General features: G+C 49.2%; 1 protein-coding gene across 1 annotated transcript in view; it reads left to right on the top strand.

Annotated features, from left to right (window-relative positions):
- Positions 1-17,867, top strand: part of UBASH3B (ubiquitin associated and SH3 domain containing B) — a 139,255-nt gene that overhangs the window by 72,576 nt on the left and 48,812 nt on the right. The window contains exon 2 of the mRNA XM_036412563.2: positions 17,268-17,321. Within this exon, the coding sequence (XP_036268456.2) occupies positions 17,268-17,321 (54 nt within the window). The remainder of the gene's footprint in view (positions 1-17,267; positions 17,322-17,867) is intronic.

The following is a 17,867-nucleotide window of genomic DNA, read 5'->3' as shown; positions in this document are numbered from 1 at the left end:
TTTAAAAATTAAATAAGATGGCGCCTGTCAATCCAGAGCACATAGTACGCATTCCATCAATGTTGGCTGCTTCTCTTTCCAACGGCTGTTTGTCAGAGTGGCCCTCTAACGACTTCCCTTCATCAGGGACTGCCTTTTCTGTCTTCATAGTCACAGCCCTTCATCCAGCGTCTGGCAACAGTGGACACAAAGGAACTGCCACGTGTTGGGTGAGAAAGCAGTGAGGTCATGTTTGGTAGCAAGTTTCCAGAGATGCGTGCTGTGGCACTTGACCTCTCTCTGGTCCAGAAACGTGGCCACGAAGGACACGCGACCAGTGGCTATGCTCACACACCAATGCCGTGTCGTCTTCCCACTGTGGGGCCTGGCCAAGCTCTGCACTCCCTCTCAGCCTTACTGTCCTCACATGTTCAGGAGGGAAAAGATGGCACCTGCCTTTCAGGGGAGGACTGAATGAGAGCATCCATAATAATAAAAGTATAATTTGCTAATTAGACTGGACATCCTTTTGGACAACTTTCAGGATGAAGCTGGGGCTATGAGGAAAGCCTGGGTCCCCGGTGCCAGAGGGAAGCCGGTGCCAGCAGCGGGGGGAAGGAAGCCTGCTCTGGCATGAATTTTGTGCATTCTGGGCTATATATAAAACGCTAATATGCGAAGTGTCCCTTCAGGAGTTCAACCAGGAGACCAGGAGTTTGATTGCTCGCTATGATGTACACTGACCACCAGGGAGCAGCATGGAGAGAAGGAAGGCCCTGGCCAGCAGCTGGAAGGCCCCAATTGGCCTTGATTGCTGGCCAGGCCTAGCGACCCTACCTGTGCAGGAATTAGTTTGTATTTAAAATGTTTAGTACAGTGCCACCCTTCTCAGCACATGTTTAGCTAATACATCACGTATGCACATCAGCCTCTGCTGGGCCTTTTTGCCCACAGGGCCCTGCCCTGGCTCCGCGTCCTGCAGAAGCTGCTGCCACACCAGGGCACTGCCAGAGCTACCAGCCAGCAAGGCCTTCGGCTCCAGTGCCTCTCTAACCCCCACCGAGCTCCACAGCCTCTTATGCCAGGGACCCCTTTACCCCTAAACCACAGGGCGTTCCTCCTCAGGACACAGATTCTGCAGGACAGACACTGCCTTCCAGGCCGCCTGTTCCCATGGCTTCCTATAGGACCTGTAACCTAGAAACAGAATCTTCTAGGGCTGACAGGAATCAGAGATGACACCTCAGCCTCGAAACTGACCTGGGCTGCTGGCTGGAGCACTGTCCCGCGGGAGCTGCAGGGACAGGTGTGTGAGCCACGCAGGAGGTAGATGGCTGGAGCGCATAATGTGCAAACCATGGCCATGTTCATTGAGTGCCTGTTGTAGGCAGGGGCTGTGCGAGTGTCAGTGTAACACTCTGCATCTCATTTAATATGAGTTGGGGATTGCTTTGTCCCAGGTTGCTGTGTGTCTTCGGATCCTCTGTTTGTTAGGGAATAATAATACCGTGTTTCCCCGAAAATAAGACATCCCCTGAAAATAAGACCTAGCCCAACTTTGGGAGAAAAAAGTTAATATAAGACACTGTCTTATTTTCGGGGAAACAGGGTAGTTCGTCATGCACGTCATCATGAGCCTTTGAAATGTTTATCCTGGTTCCCTGGGGGGTCACTCTGCAGAGCAGGGAATGAAGACCCCAAGGAAGTGAAAGTAACGTAGGCTCTTAGGATCTTCGAGGAAAAGGGGAGCCTGGCTAGCCTCACCTGGTACCCAACGACTGAGACACCCAGCTCAGGGCTGGCTCTGCTCTCCTTGGACCCTCCCCTCCGCAGCTCAGAGCCCGGTGATGCCCCACTTCCCTCCTGACCAAGGCCGCCTGCCTCCCCCCCCACCCACCTCCCCACAGACGGGCTCCGGCCGCTCGCCCCTCTGCCCCTTTTCCTGTGGGATTGTCTTGTCTGGAAAGCTTTCTCTCCCCAAATCCCAGCACTCCTCAACACCTTCCCACCTGGCTGCCGATCATTTTAGCAGAGAAGAGATCTGGGTCTTCTGATGCCAGTCTTGAAATGTGTCCATTAGCATGGAATTGGAGACATTTATTCTAGGAAGACGGCAGAGATGACAGATAATTGCTAGGGCCGATGCTATTTTAAGTATGTGCTGAGCTCTCAAATACACTAATGCTGCCCTGAGCCTCATCTGCCTGCAGGGGCAGCGACTGTTACCACTTAGGAGACTTGGAAAAGGGATGTTAGAGGAAGTAGTCACAGTCTGTCCACCAAAACGAGTGTGCTCCCCAGAACCTGCTCCTGTCACACTGCACCCTCCACTGTGCCTCCGCAGCAGCTCCCTGACCCCCGAGAGGTCCTGTCCGTACCCGGGGGGGGGGGGGGGGGGGCTGTCCGTACCCGGGAGGGGCCCTGCCCGTACCCGGGAGGGGTCCTGTCTATACCAGGGAGGGGGGGTGGAGGGGACTGTCCCTACCCAGGAGGAGCCCTGCCCATACCCGGGAGGGGCCCTGCCCATACCTGGGAGGGATCCTGTCTATACCTGGGAGAGGCCCTGTCCGTACCCCGGAGGGGTCCTGTCTATACCCTGGGGGGGCCTGTCTATACCGGAGGAGGGGGGAGGGGCGGGGGAGGCTGTCCGTACCCGGGAGGGGCCCTGTCTATACCCGGGGGGGAGGGGGTCTGTCCGTACCTGGGAGAGGCTCTGTCCGTACCCGGGAGGGGCCTGTCTATATCGGGGGTTGGGCCTGTCTGTACCCAGGAGGGGCCTGTGTATACCCGGGAGACGTACTCAGAGGCTCAGAGGGACGTGCTCACTGCTTCCCCACCTCACTCTAATGGCTGGTTCCCAACTACAGCCGAGGCAGAGCTCCAGCACCTTTTCAGCAAGAACAAAACAAGGCTCTCCCATGGGCGCAGGCCCTGCCACAGGAAAACACGGGAACCGAAGCAGCATCCCCTGTGACCCTCCCCAGGACCAGCTCTTGGTGGGCTGGGAGGGAGTCTTGTTGGCGGGAGAGGAAAAGGGCAGCATGGCAGGTTGAAGTTTCCCAACTGGAGTCCTTAAGCCCCCAAATAGCTCCCAATGCCTCCCCTTTTCTGATTAGTTTTATCTAAAACAACAGAAAACTAGCATTTTCATTGCCATTGGCTGGCCCTGGTGGGAGCGTCCTCACCCAGCTGGCTTGCTGCTCCGTTGGTGTTAGCTGCACAGGCTGCAGCCTCTGAAAACACCGGCCGTTAGTCCACGGGCTGAGGGGGTTCCTGCCAGCAGCCTGACTCTGAACCTGGGTCTCCGATCAATCCATCTTCCTCCACTGGGTTCATTTTCCGGGAAGGGAACGGGCTGTTCTGGCTTAGTTTATTGGCAGGGCCCTCCGCGTCTTTCCTTCAGCCTCCTAGGGAGGTGGCCTAGGAGCTAGGGCCCCAGAGATGAATTTGTTAAGCTGAGCTGCCCAGGAGGGGTCCTGCAAGGCTATCTCGCTGGCCTTGGGAACAAAATGAAGCTTCGATTCCTTGTGTTTAAGTGCCATAATGAACGATGTGGTTAAGTAGGGAAAGCTGTGACCATCTGGAGGTGTGGAGAAGGTAGCATGAGCCTGGTCACAGGCAGCAGGAGGTGGACACACAGCGGGACCAGCAGGCGAGCTGTTGCCGAGCCCCCTCTTCTGAAGGCCTGCGGAAACAAGAAACAGTCTTTGGTACAACCGTGGCGGAAGTACTCTCTTGTTTGGGGAGGAGGAGGGATAAACAGGGAGGTCTCAACTTTCTTGGCAGTCACAGAACCAGTTTCTTTATCACGTAGGGTTGCTTGTGAGGACCTCAGACACTTTATCCATGTCACATCTTTCCTTCTCACCAGTGTCCTTGTGTGCCACTCATCACCTCCTCTCCTAAGGTGAAGCTAAAGCCCCCAATGGGGAGATGACTTCCTCCAGGGAAGAGGCACTTGAAAACCAGTGCCCGTGTTCTGGCTCCTTTAAGGACCCACGAGGCAGCCATGTTTGGCCTTGATTTTCCTGAAGCCAGGAAGGCTGAGCTGAAGCACCAGGCCTGCCCATCCTTTGCTTGTGTGCCTCTTAGCTGCTCCTCAAACGCTCTCCACATTCGTTTGGCCTTTGATCATGGATTAAAAGTGGGACCAACACTGTATGGATCTTATGGGCCCCTGTGGATGAGAGGGTAACCACGTCAGAAACGGAAGTCTCAGTCAGTAGGCAGTGTGCATGAGAGGAGGTGCAGGCTGTGAATCAGGGGTCAGATTGGTAGCTCTGTGAGCATCTCAGGTCCCTGGCCTGCATGGACACATGTCTGTGCTTTATTTTGTGGCCATCCTCCAACCCCCATCATGATGGGGGAGCTCTGCTCGTGGGGTTTTGTCTGCTGCTGAGAAGCCCCATTCCCTCCCGAAAGGCACCCGGGGGCCTGGGCAGAGCTATGGTTACACCCAGTGAAGTGTTGGGGCCACCTCTCCCGGGCTTCCAGAGAAGAGGGAGGGGGGAGGCCATTGGCTGAGATGCTTCCCAGGCTCAGTGAGAAGCTGTGGGCTCAGGGCTTCAACTGCTCAGCAGACTCCTTTCACTGAGTCAGACTTCAGCCACAGCTTCGGAAACAGACCTGGGTTGGGACAGCATCATAAAATGCGCACAGAGGTGTGACACAGCCAGTGCCAGGCAGAGCCACCAGGTCCAGAAACTCCTAACAGGACGGTGTCACGTTTGTCATGAGGGTTTAAGTCTGTAGGTGCCTGGTGTGTGGAAGGTCTCCAGTCATTACTGACTTTCTTATTCTTATATTAAAGACCCATTTCATGAATTCGTGCATGGGTGGGTGGGGTTCCTCGGCCTGGCTGGCAAATGGGGCATTCGAGGCCACAGGAATTGTCCTGGGGGGTGGGGGGAGGGGGTGGCTGCAGAAGGTTGGCTGTGGGAGTGCACTGACCACCAGGGGGGCAGCTCCTGCATTGAGCATCTGCCCCTTGGTGGTCAGTGTGCATCATAGCGATTGGTAGGCCGGTTGTTCAATTGTTTGGCTGCTTAGGCTTTTATATATAGACTAGAGGCCTGGTGCATGAAATTTGTGCATGGGGTGGGGGGGTGACTGTCCCTCAGTCCAGCCTGTACCCTCTTCAATCTGGGACCCCTTGGGGGATGTCCAAATGCCTGTTTAGCCTGATCCCACGGTGGGATCGGGCCTAAACAGTCAGTCGGACATCCCTCTCACAATTCAGGACTGCTAACTCCCAACTGCTCACCTGCCTGCCTTCCTGATTGCCCCTAACCACTGCCCTGCCAGCCTGATTGATGTCTATCTGCTCCCCTACCAGGCTGTTTGCCCCCAACTTTCCTCCTCTGCCAGCCTGGTCACCCCTAACTGCCCTCCCCTGCAGGCTTGATTGCCCCCAACTGCCTTCCCTTGCAGGCCTGGTTCCTCCCAATTGCCTTCCCCTGGACATCTTGTGGTGGTCATCTTGTGTCCACATGAGGACAGGATCTTTGACCACATGGAGGCAACCATCTTGATCTTGTGTATTGGAGTGAGGATCAATCTGCATATTAGTCTTTTATTAGATAGGATAGAGACCTGGGGCATGGGTGGGGGCCAGCTGGTTTTCCCTGAAGGTTGGGGGTTCCCTTGGGGCATGGGAAGCCTGGGTGAGGGGCCTGTGGAGGTTTGCAGGCCAGCCATGCTCCCTAGTGACCCAAGCAGAGGCCCTGGGATCTGGGATTTATTTATCTTCTACAATTGAAACTTCTGCTCGCTCCATGGCAGCAGCCATTTCTGTTGGGGTTTATTCCCCTTCTATAATTGAAACTTTGTAGCCTGGAGTGGAGGCCTAGGCCAGCCAGGGCGGGGGTGGAAAGCTTGGCTTCCTCTGTTGCCGGGAGTGACCCTAGCCTGCTCTCTCCAGCTCTGTGGCTGTCACCATTTTTCTTGGGATTTATCTTCTATAATTGAAACTTTGTAGCCTTATGCAGAGGCCTGGGCCAGCCAGGGTGTGTGGAAAGCTTGGCTTCCTCCATTGTCAGGGAAACCCAAGTCTCCCTCTTACTCTCTGTGGTGGCAGCCATCTTGGTTGGGGTTAATTTGCATACTCACTCTGATGGGCTGGTTGGCATGACTGGTGGGTGTGGCTTGTGAGTATAGTGGAGTGATGGTTAATTTACATATTACTCTTTTATTAGGTAGGATTTCTCCAAATAGAGAAGCAAATAGATGCCCAGTCACCATACCACCTTGCCCTCTGTCCTCAGGGTAGCTGTCAGTCTCTGGAAGACTGTTCAGCTGCTTATTATCCTATGAAGTTAGCACAGGGCAGGAGATTCTTCATAGAGCACAATAGAGGCCTCTGATATTTCTACCTAAAACCACATTACCAAATAGCATCTGTTATTTAAATACACCATAAATCAATTCCTCCTTGTTGCTTTGAGGCACAAGTGGCCTCCTTATATTTTACACTGAAGTTGCCAATCAGGAAAAATAGGAGTTAGATTCTACCTATGTTTGCCCATCCCCCAGGCTAGAGCAGATCTAGGGAAAAGGGTGAACTTTGTGAATAACTGGGCCATCTTTTAATTGAAATCGCAATATTAGATGTGGAAAATGTAACAACTAATATCTTACAGGGTAAGAACATTTTTAAAAAAATCCTACAGCTAGCATTAAATGTTTCTAAATTTGAGATTTTCTTAGATAAATGAAGGACATTTAATATTTAATTTTGGTTGCATAGGAAGCTTCATCCACTTGGAGGGTTACACTTATCCCATTATCTACTCTTTTCCTACACCAGCAAGTCCTTGGTCCCTGAGCCCCAGCACACAGAGTAATGAGGCCACGAGTTCACGTCTATCAGCAATCCAAAGCTAAGGACAGAACAACAAGTAATTGGAAAGCTTAACAAATCAGGTTTCTAATTCATTAAATCAAAGTCTTGCTATTTTGAAGGGATATGTTTCCATTTCTATGACTATACATGCTTCCTAATTTTTTTGCTTCAGGTTTCAGGTTTGCGTTTTATTAAAATAGGGATTGACCCGCTGCTTGAAGGCAGGTGAGAGACATATCATGCTTCCCGGAGAACCCGGGGTCTGGGTTAGCCTGTCCACTGGAGCCAGGTGGCTAGAGTATTTACTGACCTCAGTTGGGAGTGAGTTGGGATCTGGCTTACCGAGAGACAAGGAATCAAAGTGAAGTAGCCAAAAACTCGAAGAACATAGTACCCAGCTAGACCAGTGTCTGTTAATGATATCTGGTCTGGCAGTTAGCCCACACCCCAGCTTCTCCAGGGAACAATAACTGAGCTCAGCAGCCATTACTACCCCAGCCCCAACCGTGGGGTCTCTACTCTTACATCCTCACTCATGGGTGTCCCCACCATCCACACAAACATTCAAGCTATAGTTCTCATCAGTCTCCAGGAGTCACCGTTCAGTAACCCAGACTTCCTTCCCAACAGCCCCTCTCCTTATACTTCAGCTTCTCAATACGCCCTTTCTAAGTAGTCACTCCATCCCTCATGTGCAGCTCTGCTCGCCTCTTCACTTACCTTTCTTTCTTTCTTTCTTTCTTTCTTTCTTTCTTTCTTTCTTTCTTTCTTTCTTTCTTTTTAAATATATTTTATTGTTTTTTTTGTACAGAGAGGAAAGGAGAGAGAGAGTTAGAAACATCGATGAGAGAGAGTCATCGATCAGCTGCCTCTTGCACACCCCCTACTGGGGGTATGCCCGCAACCGAGGTACATGCCTTTGACCGGACTCGAACCTGGGACCTTTCAGTCCCCAAGCCGACGCTCTATCCATTGAGCCAAACCAGTCCCGGCCACTTACCATTCTTGTTGTCCCCACTCCATAAGCCAATCAGGGCCAAGCCCTTTAAACTGGCCCACACACATTCCTTCCTGAGCTGTCCCCTGTCTACCTGTTCAGCTTCATCTCTACTTTCTTCCAGCTTTACCATCTTTGTTCCAGTGGCATGAGCTCTAATTCCCCTGCACACGTACATTAGCTCTTGCCACGCTCTCCACTTCAGACCCCCTCTCCCTCTCCTCTTCTTCTAGCCAGCTGTTACTCTGCTTTTAACATCTCCATCAAGCATCATTTCTTCTAGGACAGAGCCCCAAACCGTCTCAGTTCACAGCATCCTTAGTGTCTCAATCATTTTTACATAGAGCCTGTAGGCCTACTTAAATGCCTAATAATTCATTTAGTAGTTAGATCCAAAGAACTTAATAAGTATTTGTCTCCTAAGAACATAAGGGCCATGTGAAAAATAGTACACATAATTGAAAGAAAAATAGTATTTTTATTTCATTTTTAAATAACCACAACTATCTACTAATAGGATGTGTGTTTGCTGGGCCAGTTTGGACACGGCCATTCTCATGTACTGTTCTGCCCGGTTTTCACTGAGCACTTGCTTCTTATTACAACCATTTCCAAAATGCCAGTTCACAATGATAGGAAGTCAAGAGGAATGCAACACAACCTAACTGGAACTGTGGCTGCCGAGCTAGTAGCTTGTGGGATGTCCACTGCATGATGCGTACTGCTGTTTCCCTCGAGAATTTAAACTGCCCCCCAGCACCTCTGGGCTTGCTGAGGCCGCCTTACCTAGAGGAGCTCTGTGTTCAGCTGTGAGCTCAGCTGCAGCTCCCATGCCCCTCAGCACTCAGCCAGGGCAGCACCACCAGGCAGCGGGGAGGTGTTTGCATCTGTTTCTTCCTCCCGCTGTGACTTCTGCAGGGCAGGCACCAGTGGGTCCCTGCCAATCAATAGTGCGCCCATTAGCACCAATGACACAGGAATAAATGAAGATTCTTGCACTGTAACCCTAGTTTTGCTCGCCCCTGCATGGGCAAGGGCCGCCTTTTCTGGGCTGTGTGATCCCAGTGGCAGCACAGAGCCCGGCACACCTGCTGTTCAGCTGAGAGGAAGTGGAGGGTCAGCCACAGTGGACCCCAGGGGCCAGTGAGGCTGCAGAGGAAGCCAGCCTGGGGACAGCTAAGTGGGAAATTCCAGGCCAGCTCTAACCTTGCTTCTGCTGGGCCTGGAAGTGGGCCAGCCTGCATCTACCGCAAGCATGTCAAACTCGGGCGCAAAAAACAAAAGCCTCCATTTTCATAGAAATGTAGGTTTATTTCGAGAGAGACATTCTGAATACAAAGGGCTGAAATAAATGAGTAATCCTTAACATAAAATAATGGAACATTTTAATAAAAGTTAAATTTTTTTTTGAACATTAACTGACCAGACACTGAAAAACTACACAAATTAACACAAATAAACCTATTTTTCTTCACCAAAAGTGAACTATTTCCTGTTGCGCACACCAAACAAGTCAGTCCAAGACTAATGACGTGGCCATCGGCTGCTAAAATATTCGCTGCTGGTATTAGTGGAGAGAAGTGGTGCGCCTGCGAGTAAGGCGAATGAGGGAAATGAATGCAACACAATTATATAATATATATACATAATATCGAAAATTGTAGTTCAATATTAATAATTATGTATAACAGGATATTATAAAACTTAAGTTACAAAATTTTTGTTGAAATGTTTCTTACCTCCCGTTCTGTTGGCTGGGCCGCAGAAGTGTTTGTTGTGGGCCGCCTGTGGGCCGGCCGCGAGTTGACATACTTGATCTACTGGATCAGGCGTGAATCCGAAAGCTCTACCCAGTACATTTCTTACTGTCATTTGGTTTCCTATTAAGGGTTCCCTGGGAGGAGAAGGGAAAACAGAGATTGGAAAGAAGAGAAGAAAGGAAGAAAGAAAAGAAGGAAGGGAGAGGGAAGAGGAGGGGGAAGAAGTGTGCCTGGGTGTGTGCAGAGTGACAGGGTCATAGGCTCTCCACCTGGTGGGGCGGGAGCTGTGGCCCTGGAGCCAGACCAACCTGGAACCCCAAATGTGACAGAGCTGAGGGCAACCCCGGGTCTTACCTCCCCAGTTGAGGAGGCCTGGCCGTGGGCACTGTGGCGAGGCCTGAGAATTCGCATCATTTTTATTACATTCTGCTGAGAATGAACCTTCGGCATAACGGGGAGATTAGGCAGGACCAGGACCAGGAGGCAAGTTTCTGTTCTCACCTGAGAACGTCCGCAGTTGATGCCTCACTGACTCCCACTGCCCAGGTCCCACCTGAACAGTCGTCACTGTGGTTCTCAGGCTGGCCTCCTCCCCTTGGGGTTTAAAGGGCCGCTCCTCTGTTATCTGCTCAAGATCTCCGCGGTCTCTGCCAGCTATGAGTCACTCTACAGGCAGCAGCCATTCAAGCTCAACCTGATGTTTGGGGTTCACCCTGCACACCCCACCACCCAGGCACCAGGCCGGCGGGAGCTCCGTTGCACCGTCTTTCGTCAGTGAGGCGGGGACAGGGGACGAGTTCTGCTGCTGCCCATGTTCAGTCTGTTCTGTGGACACAGTTCTGGGAACAGAATGAACCAGTGCCTCCAGCAGGAGCTCTGCCCAGGCTCCTTGGAAACCAGTTGACGCCTCCTGCATAAAGAATCTCACACCTGTTTCAGATCACTAACTACTCACCAGAAACTTTCAAAGAAAGCCAAACAGCTTTCTAGCACATACTGCCAGGAAATTCTTTCTGATGACTAAGATGAGCCCTCTCTGCTGTTACTAAAGCTTGTTTTAACTTGGTCACATTTGCTAGAGAAGGTGCATCAGATACAATAACTTTCCATAAAACACCTTTTAATATAATTTTTCAACAAGGGGCCCAGTGCACGATTTCATGCACCTTGAAAGAATGTGGGCCTTGAGGCTGCAGTGGGCACAGGGGCGGGTCTTGGTCCCTCCTCTGTGTCCCGCCCCTCCACCACAGTTCCCTGTCCCTGTCTGCCCACACCCTGCTTCTGAGGCTGTCACTCCTACTTGCTGACAGCCTGGAATGTTTAGGGCTGGCACCAGCAGCGGGTGTGAGTGGGGCCTGTGCTGACAGCAGGTGTGCATGGCTGCTGCTGCTCTGATGGCCTCTTAGGAGCAGGGAGAGGTGGAGAAGCCCTCAGGGGTGATCAGGGCCAGCAGCTGCTCTGAGCACCCACAGGCAGCACCGAGTGATTGGGACTGGTGCCAGGCACCAGCAGCAAGTGCAAAGCAGTGGCTCTGGCACCAGCTGCAGGTGCAAGTGGGTCTATTGCCGGCAGTGGGTGAGAGGCAGCTGCCAGTCCCCATCAACCTCTGGAGCAGGGGGAGGTGGAGAAGCTCTGAGGGGCGATTGGGGCTGGCAGCCACTGCTTGCACCCACTGATGGTGCTGAATGATCGGGGCTGGCAACAGGTGTGAGCAGCGACTCGAGGGCCAGCAGCAGGTGTGAGCACTGGGTGGGACCATGGTGTGTGGGAGCAAAGAATTTTCAGGAACCACCAGAAGCTCACCCCAATGACAGCGACAGGCCTTGGTCTGGTGCCCCCGCTCACCTGCTCCACCATCCTGCCACAGCCAACGTCCTCCATGCTCCATATGTGGCCCCTGGTGGTCAGTGCACATCATAGCGACCAGTTGTTTGGTTGTTCTTCTATTCAGTCTATTTGTATATTAGAGTTTTATATATATAGATTACAATTGACATTCAACATTATTTTATGCTAAAGGCCCAGTGCATAAAATTCATGCATGGGGGAGGGGGTGGTCCCCTCAGCCCAGCCTGCACCCTCTCCAATCTGGGTCCCCTCAGGGATGTCAGACTGCTAGTTTAGGCCTGCAGATCAGGCCTAAAACAGCAGTTGGACATATCTCTCACAATCTGGGAACGATAACTCCTAACTGCTCACCTGCCTGCCTGCCTGATCACCCCTGTCTCCTTGCCAGCCTGATCACTCCTAACTGCCTCCCTGCCAGCCTGATCACCCCTAACTGCCTCTGCCTGCCAGCCTGATTGCCCCCAACTTCCCACCCTGCCAGTCTGGTTGCCCCCAAATTCCCCCTGCCCCTCCCCACTCCCCCCCTGGCCTGGTCACCCCATACAATTTGCTGTTTACTCGTTTGGTCATTCCTCACTAACCCCCCCTGCTGGCCTTGTCACCTCACACAGCCTGCTGTTCGATCATCCGTCTGGTTGTTTTGGTTGTGACGACCCCTGGCTTTTTATATATTAGACTTACTTTCAGGTGTACAGCAGAGTGGTTAGGCAATTATTCAATTTACAAAGTGGTCCTGCAATAACTCAAGTACTGGTGTCATATACACCAGTATTACTACTCTATTCCCTACATTGGATTGTACATCTCTATGATCATTCTGTCACTACCAATTGGTACTTTTTAAAAAAAAAATATATTTTATTGATTTTTCACAGAGAGGAAGAGAGAGGGATAGAGAGTTAGAAACATCGACGAGAGAGAATCATCAATCAGCTGCCTCTTGCACACCCCCTACTGGGGGTGTGCCCGCAACCAAGGTACATGCCCTTGCCCGGAATCGAACCCAGGACCTTTCAGTCCGCAGGCCGACGTTCTATCCACTGAGCCAAACCGGTCCCGGCCCAATTGGTACTTCTTAATCGCTTCTCCTTTCACCCAGCACCTCTGGCAACCATCAGTTTGTTCTCTCTATCTGCTAGTTAGTTTGTTTTATTTGGTTGTTTATTCTATTCTTTAGATTCCACATAATGAAATCATATGGTAGTTGTCTTTCTCAGGCTGACTTATTTCACTTAGCAAATACCCTCTAGGTCCATCCATGTTATCACAAATGGTAAGGTTTCATTTTTTATGACTAAGTAGTATTCCATTGTGTGTGTCTGTGTATGTGTGTGTGTGTATGTATGTGTGTGTATATATATATACACGGTATATCAAAATGTCTTTATCCAGCCGAAACCGGTTTGGCTCAATGGATAGAGCGTCGGCTTGGGGACTGAAGGGTCCCAGGTTCGATTCTGGTCAAGGGCATGTACCTTGGTTGCAGGCATATCCCCAGTGGGGGGTGTGCAAGAGGCAGCTGGTCGATGACTCTCTCTCATCGATGTTTCTAGCTCTATCTCTCTCCCTTCCTTTCTGTACAAAATCAATAAAATATATATAAAAAAAGAAAATATTAAAAAATATATATATATTTAAAAAAATGTCTTTATCCAGTTATCTGTTGATATACACTTAAGTTTCTTCCGTATCTTGTTTATTGTAAATAACACTGCAATGAGCATGGGGCACATATTTTTTTCCAAGTTAATGTTTTAGACACATACCCAGTCATAAGGCACTTCCATGTTTTGTTTTAGGAACCTCCATACTATCTTCCACAGTGGCTGCACCAGGCTGTATACACACCAACAGTGCTTGAAGGCTCCCTTTTCTCCACATCTGTTTATTGATTTATTGATGTTAGTCATCTGGCAGGTGTGAAGTGATATCTCAACAGGGTCTTAATTTGCATCTCTCTGGTGATTAGTGACTTGGAGTATTTTTTCATATGTCTACTGGCCATCTTATGTCCTCTTTGGAGAAGTGTCTATTTTAGTCTTCTGCCCATATTTTAATTGGATTTTTAGGAGGGGTGTTAAGTTCTATATGAATCTTGGTTATTGATCCCTTATCTGATGTATCACTGGCAGATATCTTATTTTATTCACTAGGTTGTCTTTATCATTTCATTGATGATTTCGTTTGCTGTGCAAAAGCTTTTTAGTTTGATGTAGTCCCATTAGTTCACTTTTTGTTTTGTTTCCGTCACTCTAAGAGATATTTCAGAAAAAATATTGCTAAGAGAAATGTCAGAGTTTATTGCTTATGCTTTCTCCTAAGGGTTTTATGGTTTTGGGTCTTTTAAATCTTTAACCCATATTGAGTTTATTTTTGTATATCTAAAAAGATGGTCTAGTTTCATTTTTTGCATGTATCTGTTCGATTTTCTAACACCGTTTAATGAATAGATTGTATTTAACCCCATTATATATTCTTGCCTTTTCTTTGGTCAGATTTTAATTGTCCATGTAGGTGTGTATTTCTTTTTGGCTCTCTCTTCTGTTCCATTGATGTGTCTGTTGTTATGCCCGTATTATACTATTCTGATTACTAGGGCTTGTAGTATAGTTTGATATCAGGTAGTGTGATCCCTCCAACTTTGTTCTTCTTTCTTGAGATTTCTATTGCTACTTAGGGTCTTTGTGGTTCCATATAAATTTTTGGATTTTTTTGTTCTACTGTGAAAAACACTATTAGTAGTTTTACAGAAATTGCATTGAATCTGTACATTGCTTTGGGTGGTGTAGATATTTTAATGATGTTAATTCTTCCTATCCATAAACACAGTATATGCTTCCATTTACTTATATCTTCTTCAGTTTATTTCTTTAGTGTCTTACAGTTTTTTGAGTGCAGGTCTTTTACCTCCTTGGTTGCATTTATTACTAAGTTGTTGTGGATGTTTTTTGAGGCAATTGAAAATAGGATGTTTTCTTAGTATCTATTTCTGATAGTTCATCATTAGTGTATAAAATACAACCAATTTATGAATATTTATTTTGTGTCCCACTAATTAATAACTTCATTTATCAGTTCTATTGTTTTTTTGGTAGAATATTTAGGGTTCTCTATACAAAGTATCATGTCATCTGCAAATAATTACAGTTTTACTTCTTCCTCTCCAATTTGGATGCTTTTTATTTGTTTCTTATCTGATTGCTATGGCTAACACTTCTAATACGGAGTTTAATATGAGTGGTGAAAGTGGACATTCCTGTCTTGTTACTAATCTTAAGGAAACCACTTTAAGCATTTCTCTGTTGAGTATAATGTAGTTGCAGGTTTGTCATATATGGCCTTTGTTATGTTAAGGTATGTTTCCTCTATCCCCACTTTGCTGAAAGTTTTTATTATAAATGGGTGCTGGATTTTCTGCATCTATTGATATGATCATATGATTTTTATTCTTTCTTTTGTTTATGTGGTATATCAAGTTAATTAATTTGCAGATATTGTACCAACCTTTCACCCAGGAATAAATCTACTTGATCATGGTATGTGATCTTTTTATTGTGTTGCTGAATTCAGTTTGCTAATATTTTGTTGAGAATTTTCCATGTTTGTAATGTCTTTGTCATTATAATCAGAATAATGCTGGCCTCATAAATGAGCCTTAAACAAGCTGAAGGCTACGCTCCTCTTGAGTTTCTTTGAGCAGTTTCAGAAGGAGAGGTGTTATTCCCATAAGCCTTCTCCGAGTTGTCTTCTTCACAAAGAAGAATTTGGATTTCCATAAATTTTTATCAGAGCCTTATCACCCAAACCCTTCATTATCTGTCTCAATTATAGTTTTGAACCACCTTCAAAATTTGTTTCTTGAGTCATGGAAATCATGACTTAGACCTTTAATTTTCAGATTATTCTCCTAGTGCTTAAAGAAAAGTAAATTTCAGTTGGGTATATTTCACCAGAGGAAGGACATAGAAAAAAACTGGATCATTTATATAAATAGCACATTGTACCACAAACAAGTTTCCTTTTCTCAGTTGTTTTTGAAACAATAGGTGCTTTTGATTAATTTAATTCCTAGTAGATTCTAACTTCTAAAAAACTGTGATTTGCATTCTTCTGTGGGTATATGGCTGCCTGATCCGAAAAAAGGCAAGAGGTGTGTTCTCTGATGGCCCAGTGAACAGTAAGAAAACGGCTGGAACAGGCCAGCACGTAACACCTTCCCCGGGTGGGCATGGGGCGGGGAGGCGGGTAATTTGTTTTACAGTCATTTTCTCGGCAGCTTCTGTCCTGAGAAATCCTGAGGGGCCCTGAGCACTGGCCCTGCTACCTCCTAACTTCATTTACTGAAAAGCGGCGTGTCTGCTGTAAGCTGTTCTCCTCAGCTGTGCCCGTTCCTTCTCCCTGATCACTTGGCGTCTGTACTCAGGTTTTCCTCCAGGAAAGGAAAGCATTTCGCTTGCCTTTGGGCTGGGGAGCAGAGCCAGAGCCTGGCCTGCACTTGGCCTCACCTTCGCCAGGCTGCCTTCAGCAAGTCGCCGTCCTTCCTCCCCCAAAGTCCCTGTGTGGAGGGAACAACTCGGGTCTCAGATGATCGTGAGGTCCCTTTCCCTCGGATCTCCCATGATTCTCACAGCACCAGGTCTTCTCATTGCTCCATGGAGGGACCATGAAAAGAAAGAGGAGTTGGGCTCAGCAGCCAATTGGGAAAAGGAGACATTCCGTTGTCCCCTTACTCCTCTCTCCCAAGGACTCAGAATCAGTGGCAGGTGAAGGGTGGGAATGAGTGCTCACTGGCCACCTCCCAAGTGTCAAGCACCGTTCAAGCACTCGACGAAAGAGTGGATGCACAAGGTGTTCTTCGCAACCACAGCCCATGCAACCCCCATCCCTACCCAGAGGGGTCCATCCACATCCTTCAGGTCTCACTTAAGTTCTCACCTCTTCCCTGAAGCCTTCCCTGACCCTCTGATTGTTTGGCCTGGGTTAGGTTTCCCTGTCCTATGTTATGGTTCTCCTACTTCCCTTCACTGCCTCCGACCACAGAGGCAAGTGAATAACTATCTGTACAGATGAATGTTTTCACGCCTCAGCTGAAATCTCCATGAGGGCAGGAAGCACAGAAGTGTTGTTTCGCTGTATTTCTAGAACTTAGCACAGTGTTGATGAGATAACAGCAGTTCACGAAGGATTTCTTGAATGGGCGTCGTAAGCATGAGTGCTCAAATGGGGTGGGTGAATAGCAGAGCTGGGCACCGGCCCAGAACTCTCGGCTCTTGGAGACCAGACTGAGACTTCAGAAGCTCCTGCTGTGCGGTGTACTGGCACGCCACGGCCTCTATCCACAGCCATCCTGTCTCTGCAGCAGCAGGAGCAGCAGCGGGAGGGCCAGCAGTGCTCTCTGGACACTGGCCCTGACGGTGTCTGTGAACTGGTTGGAGATCACGGATCCTCCTGAGCCTGTGGTGGCAGGAGGTGGGCGGGAGGAGGCATTGAATTAACCCAAATCAAATGTCCTTGGTGGCCATTTGGCACACTTTCTCGTACACTCTGCCAAGGCCTGTGAATAAGCAACAACATTCTGTAAGGGATCTAGGCAGTCAGAGTGAGTGCGCAAGAATGAAGGAAGCAAAAGCAAGGCATGACAACCTGCGGGGAAGCAGAACTACACTCCCCTGTGGAGCCTGCGGACAGAGCCCACCCCGCTCAGGAGCCTGCAGGCCCGTGCTGTGTCCCAGCCCGGCTGTGGCCCTGGGGAGCCTGCTGAGAGGCTTGGCCCCTCACTTCACACCCACTGCCTGCCACCACTGCCTGCCACTGACAATAGAAATTTGGTTTCTTCTTCTAGACAGAAAGCTTTGGCGTCCACCGGAGGAAGAAGTGTGCAAGCCGCATGTGACTGGTTGGTATAAAATAGCTACATTGATAACACGACACTTGATCAACCCTAAATATATGCGGGTGAGCAGGGTGTGGCCTCTTTAGTGAACCTTGGGGGTGGGGCGAGGAAGACCCTGACTGGACCATTCAGCCAGCCAGCTGCCTCCTCACGCTGCCCCAGGGCGTTCTTCTCCATAGTAGCTGTAGTAGCCTTGGTTAGAGACCCAAGTGTGTCTCAGAGAGCCTCACAGATTATAGCTGCCTGCCCTCCAGCCACTGACAGACACAATCAAACTGTGTGGACGCTGCCCAAGTCAATTTAGGAAAATACCACCCACCTTTCAGGACATCACTGACCAGGGCAGAGCCGAGGGGCGGCTCCCAAGCGTCCCTGGCCTTTGGGGGGCGCTGGCTTAATCATCGGCTGAGCTGAAGGAGCCCCGGTGAAGGGCCCTGGCTTAGGAAAGGGCTGGGGTTTCCCTGAGAATGGCTCCCGGGGCGGCGTCAGGTTCTGAGGGAGCCAGGCTAAGGCACCGCGGGCACAGGGTGAAGTGTGAGCTGCGAGGGA

The sequence above is a fragment of the Pipistrellus kuhlii genome, unplaced genomic scaffold (genome assembly GCF_014108245.1).
Source record: "Pipistrellus kuhlii isolate mPipKuh1 unplaced genomic scaffold, mPipKuh1.p scaffold_m20_p_45, whole genome shotgun sequence".
Classification (NCBI taxonomy): domain Eukaryota; kingdom Metazoa; phylum Chordata; class Mammalia; order Chiroptera; family Vespertilionidae; genus Pipistrellus; species Pipistrellus kuhlii.
This window is presented reverse-complemented; position numbering and strand designations above follow the sequence as displayed.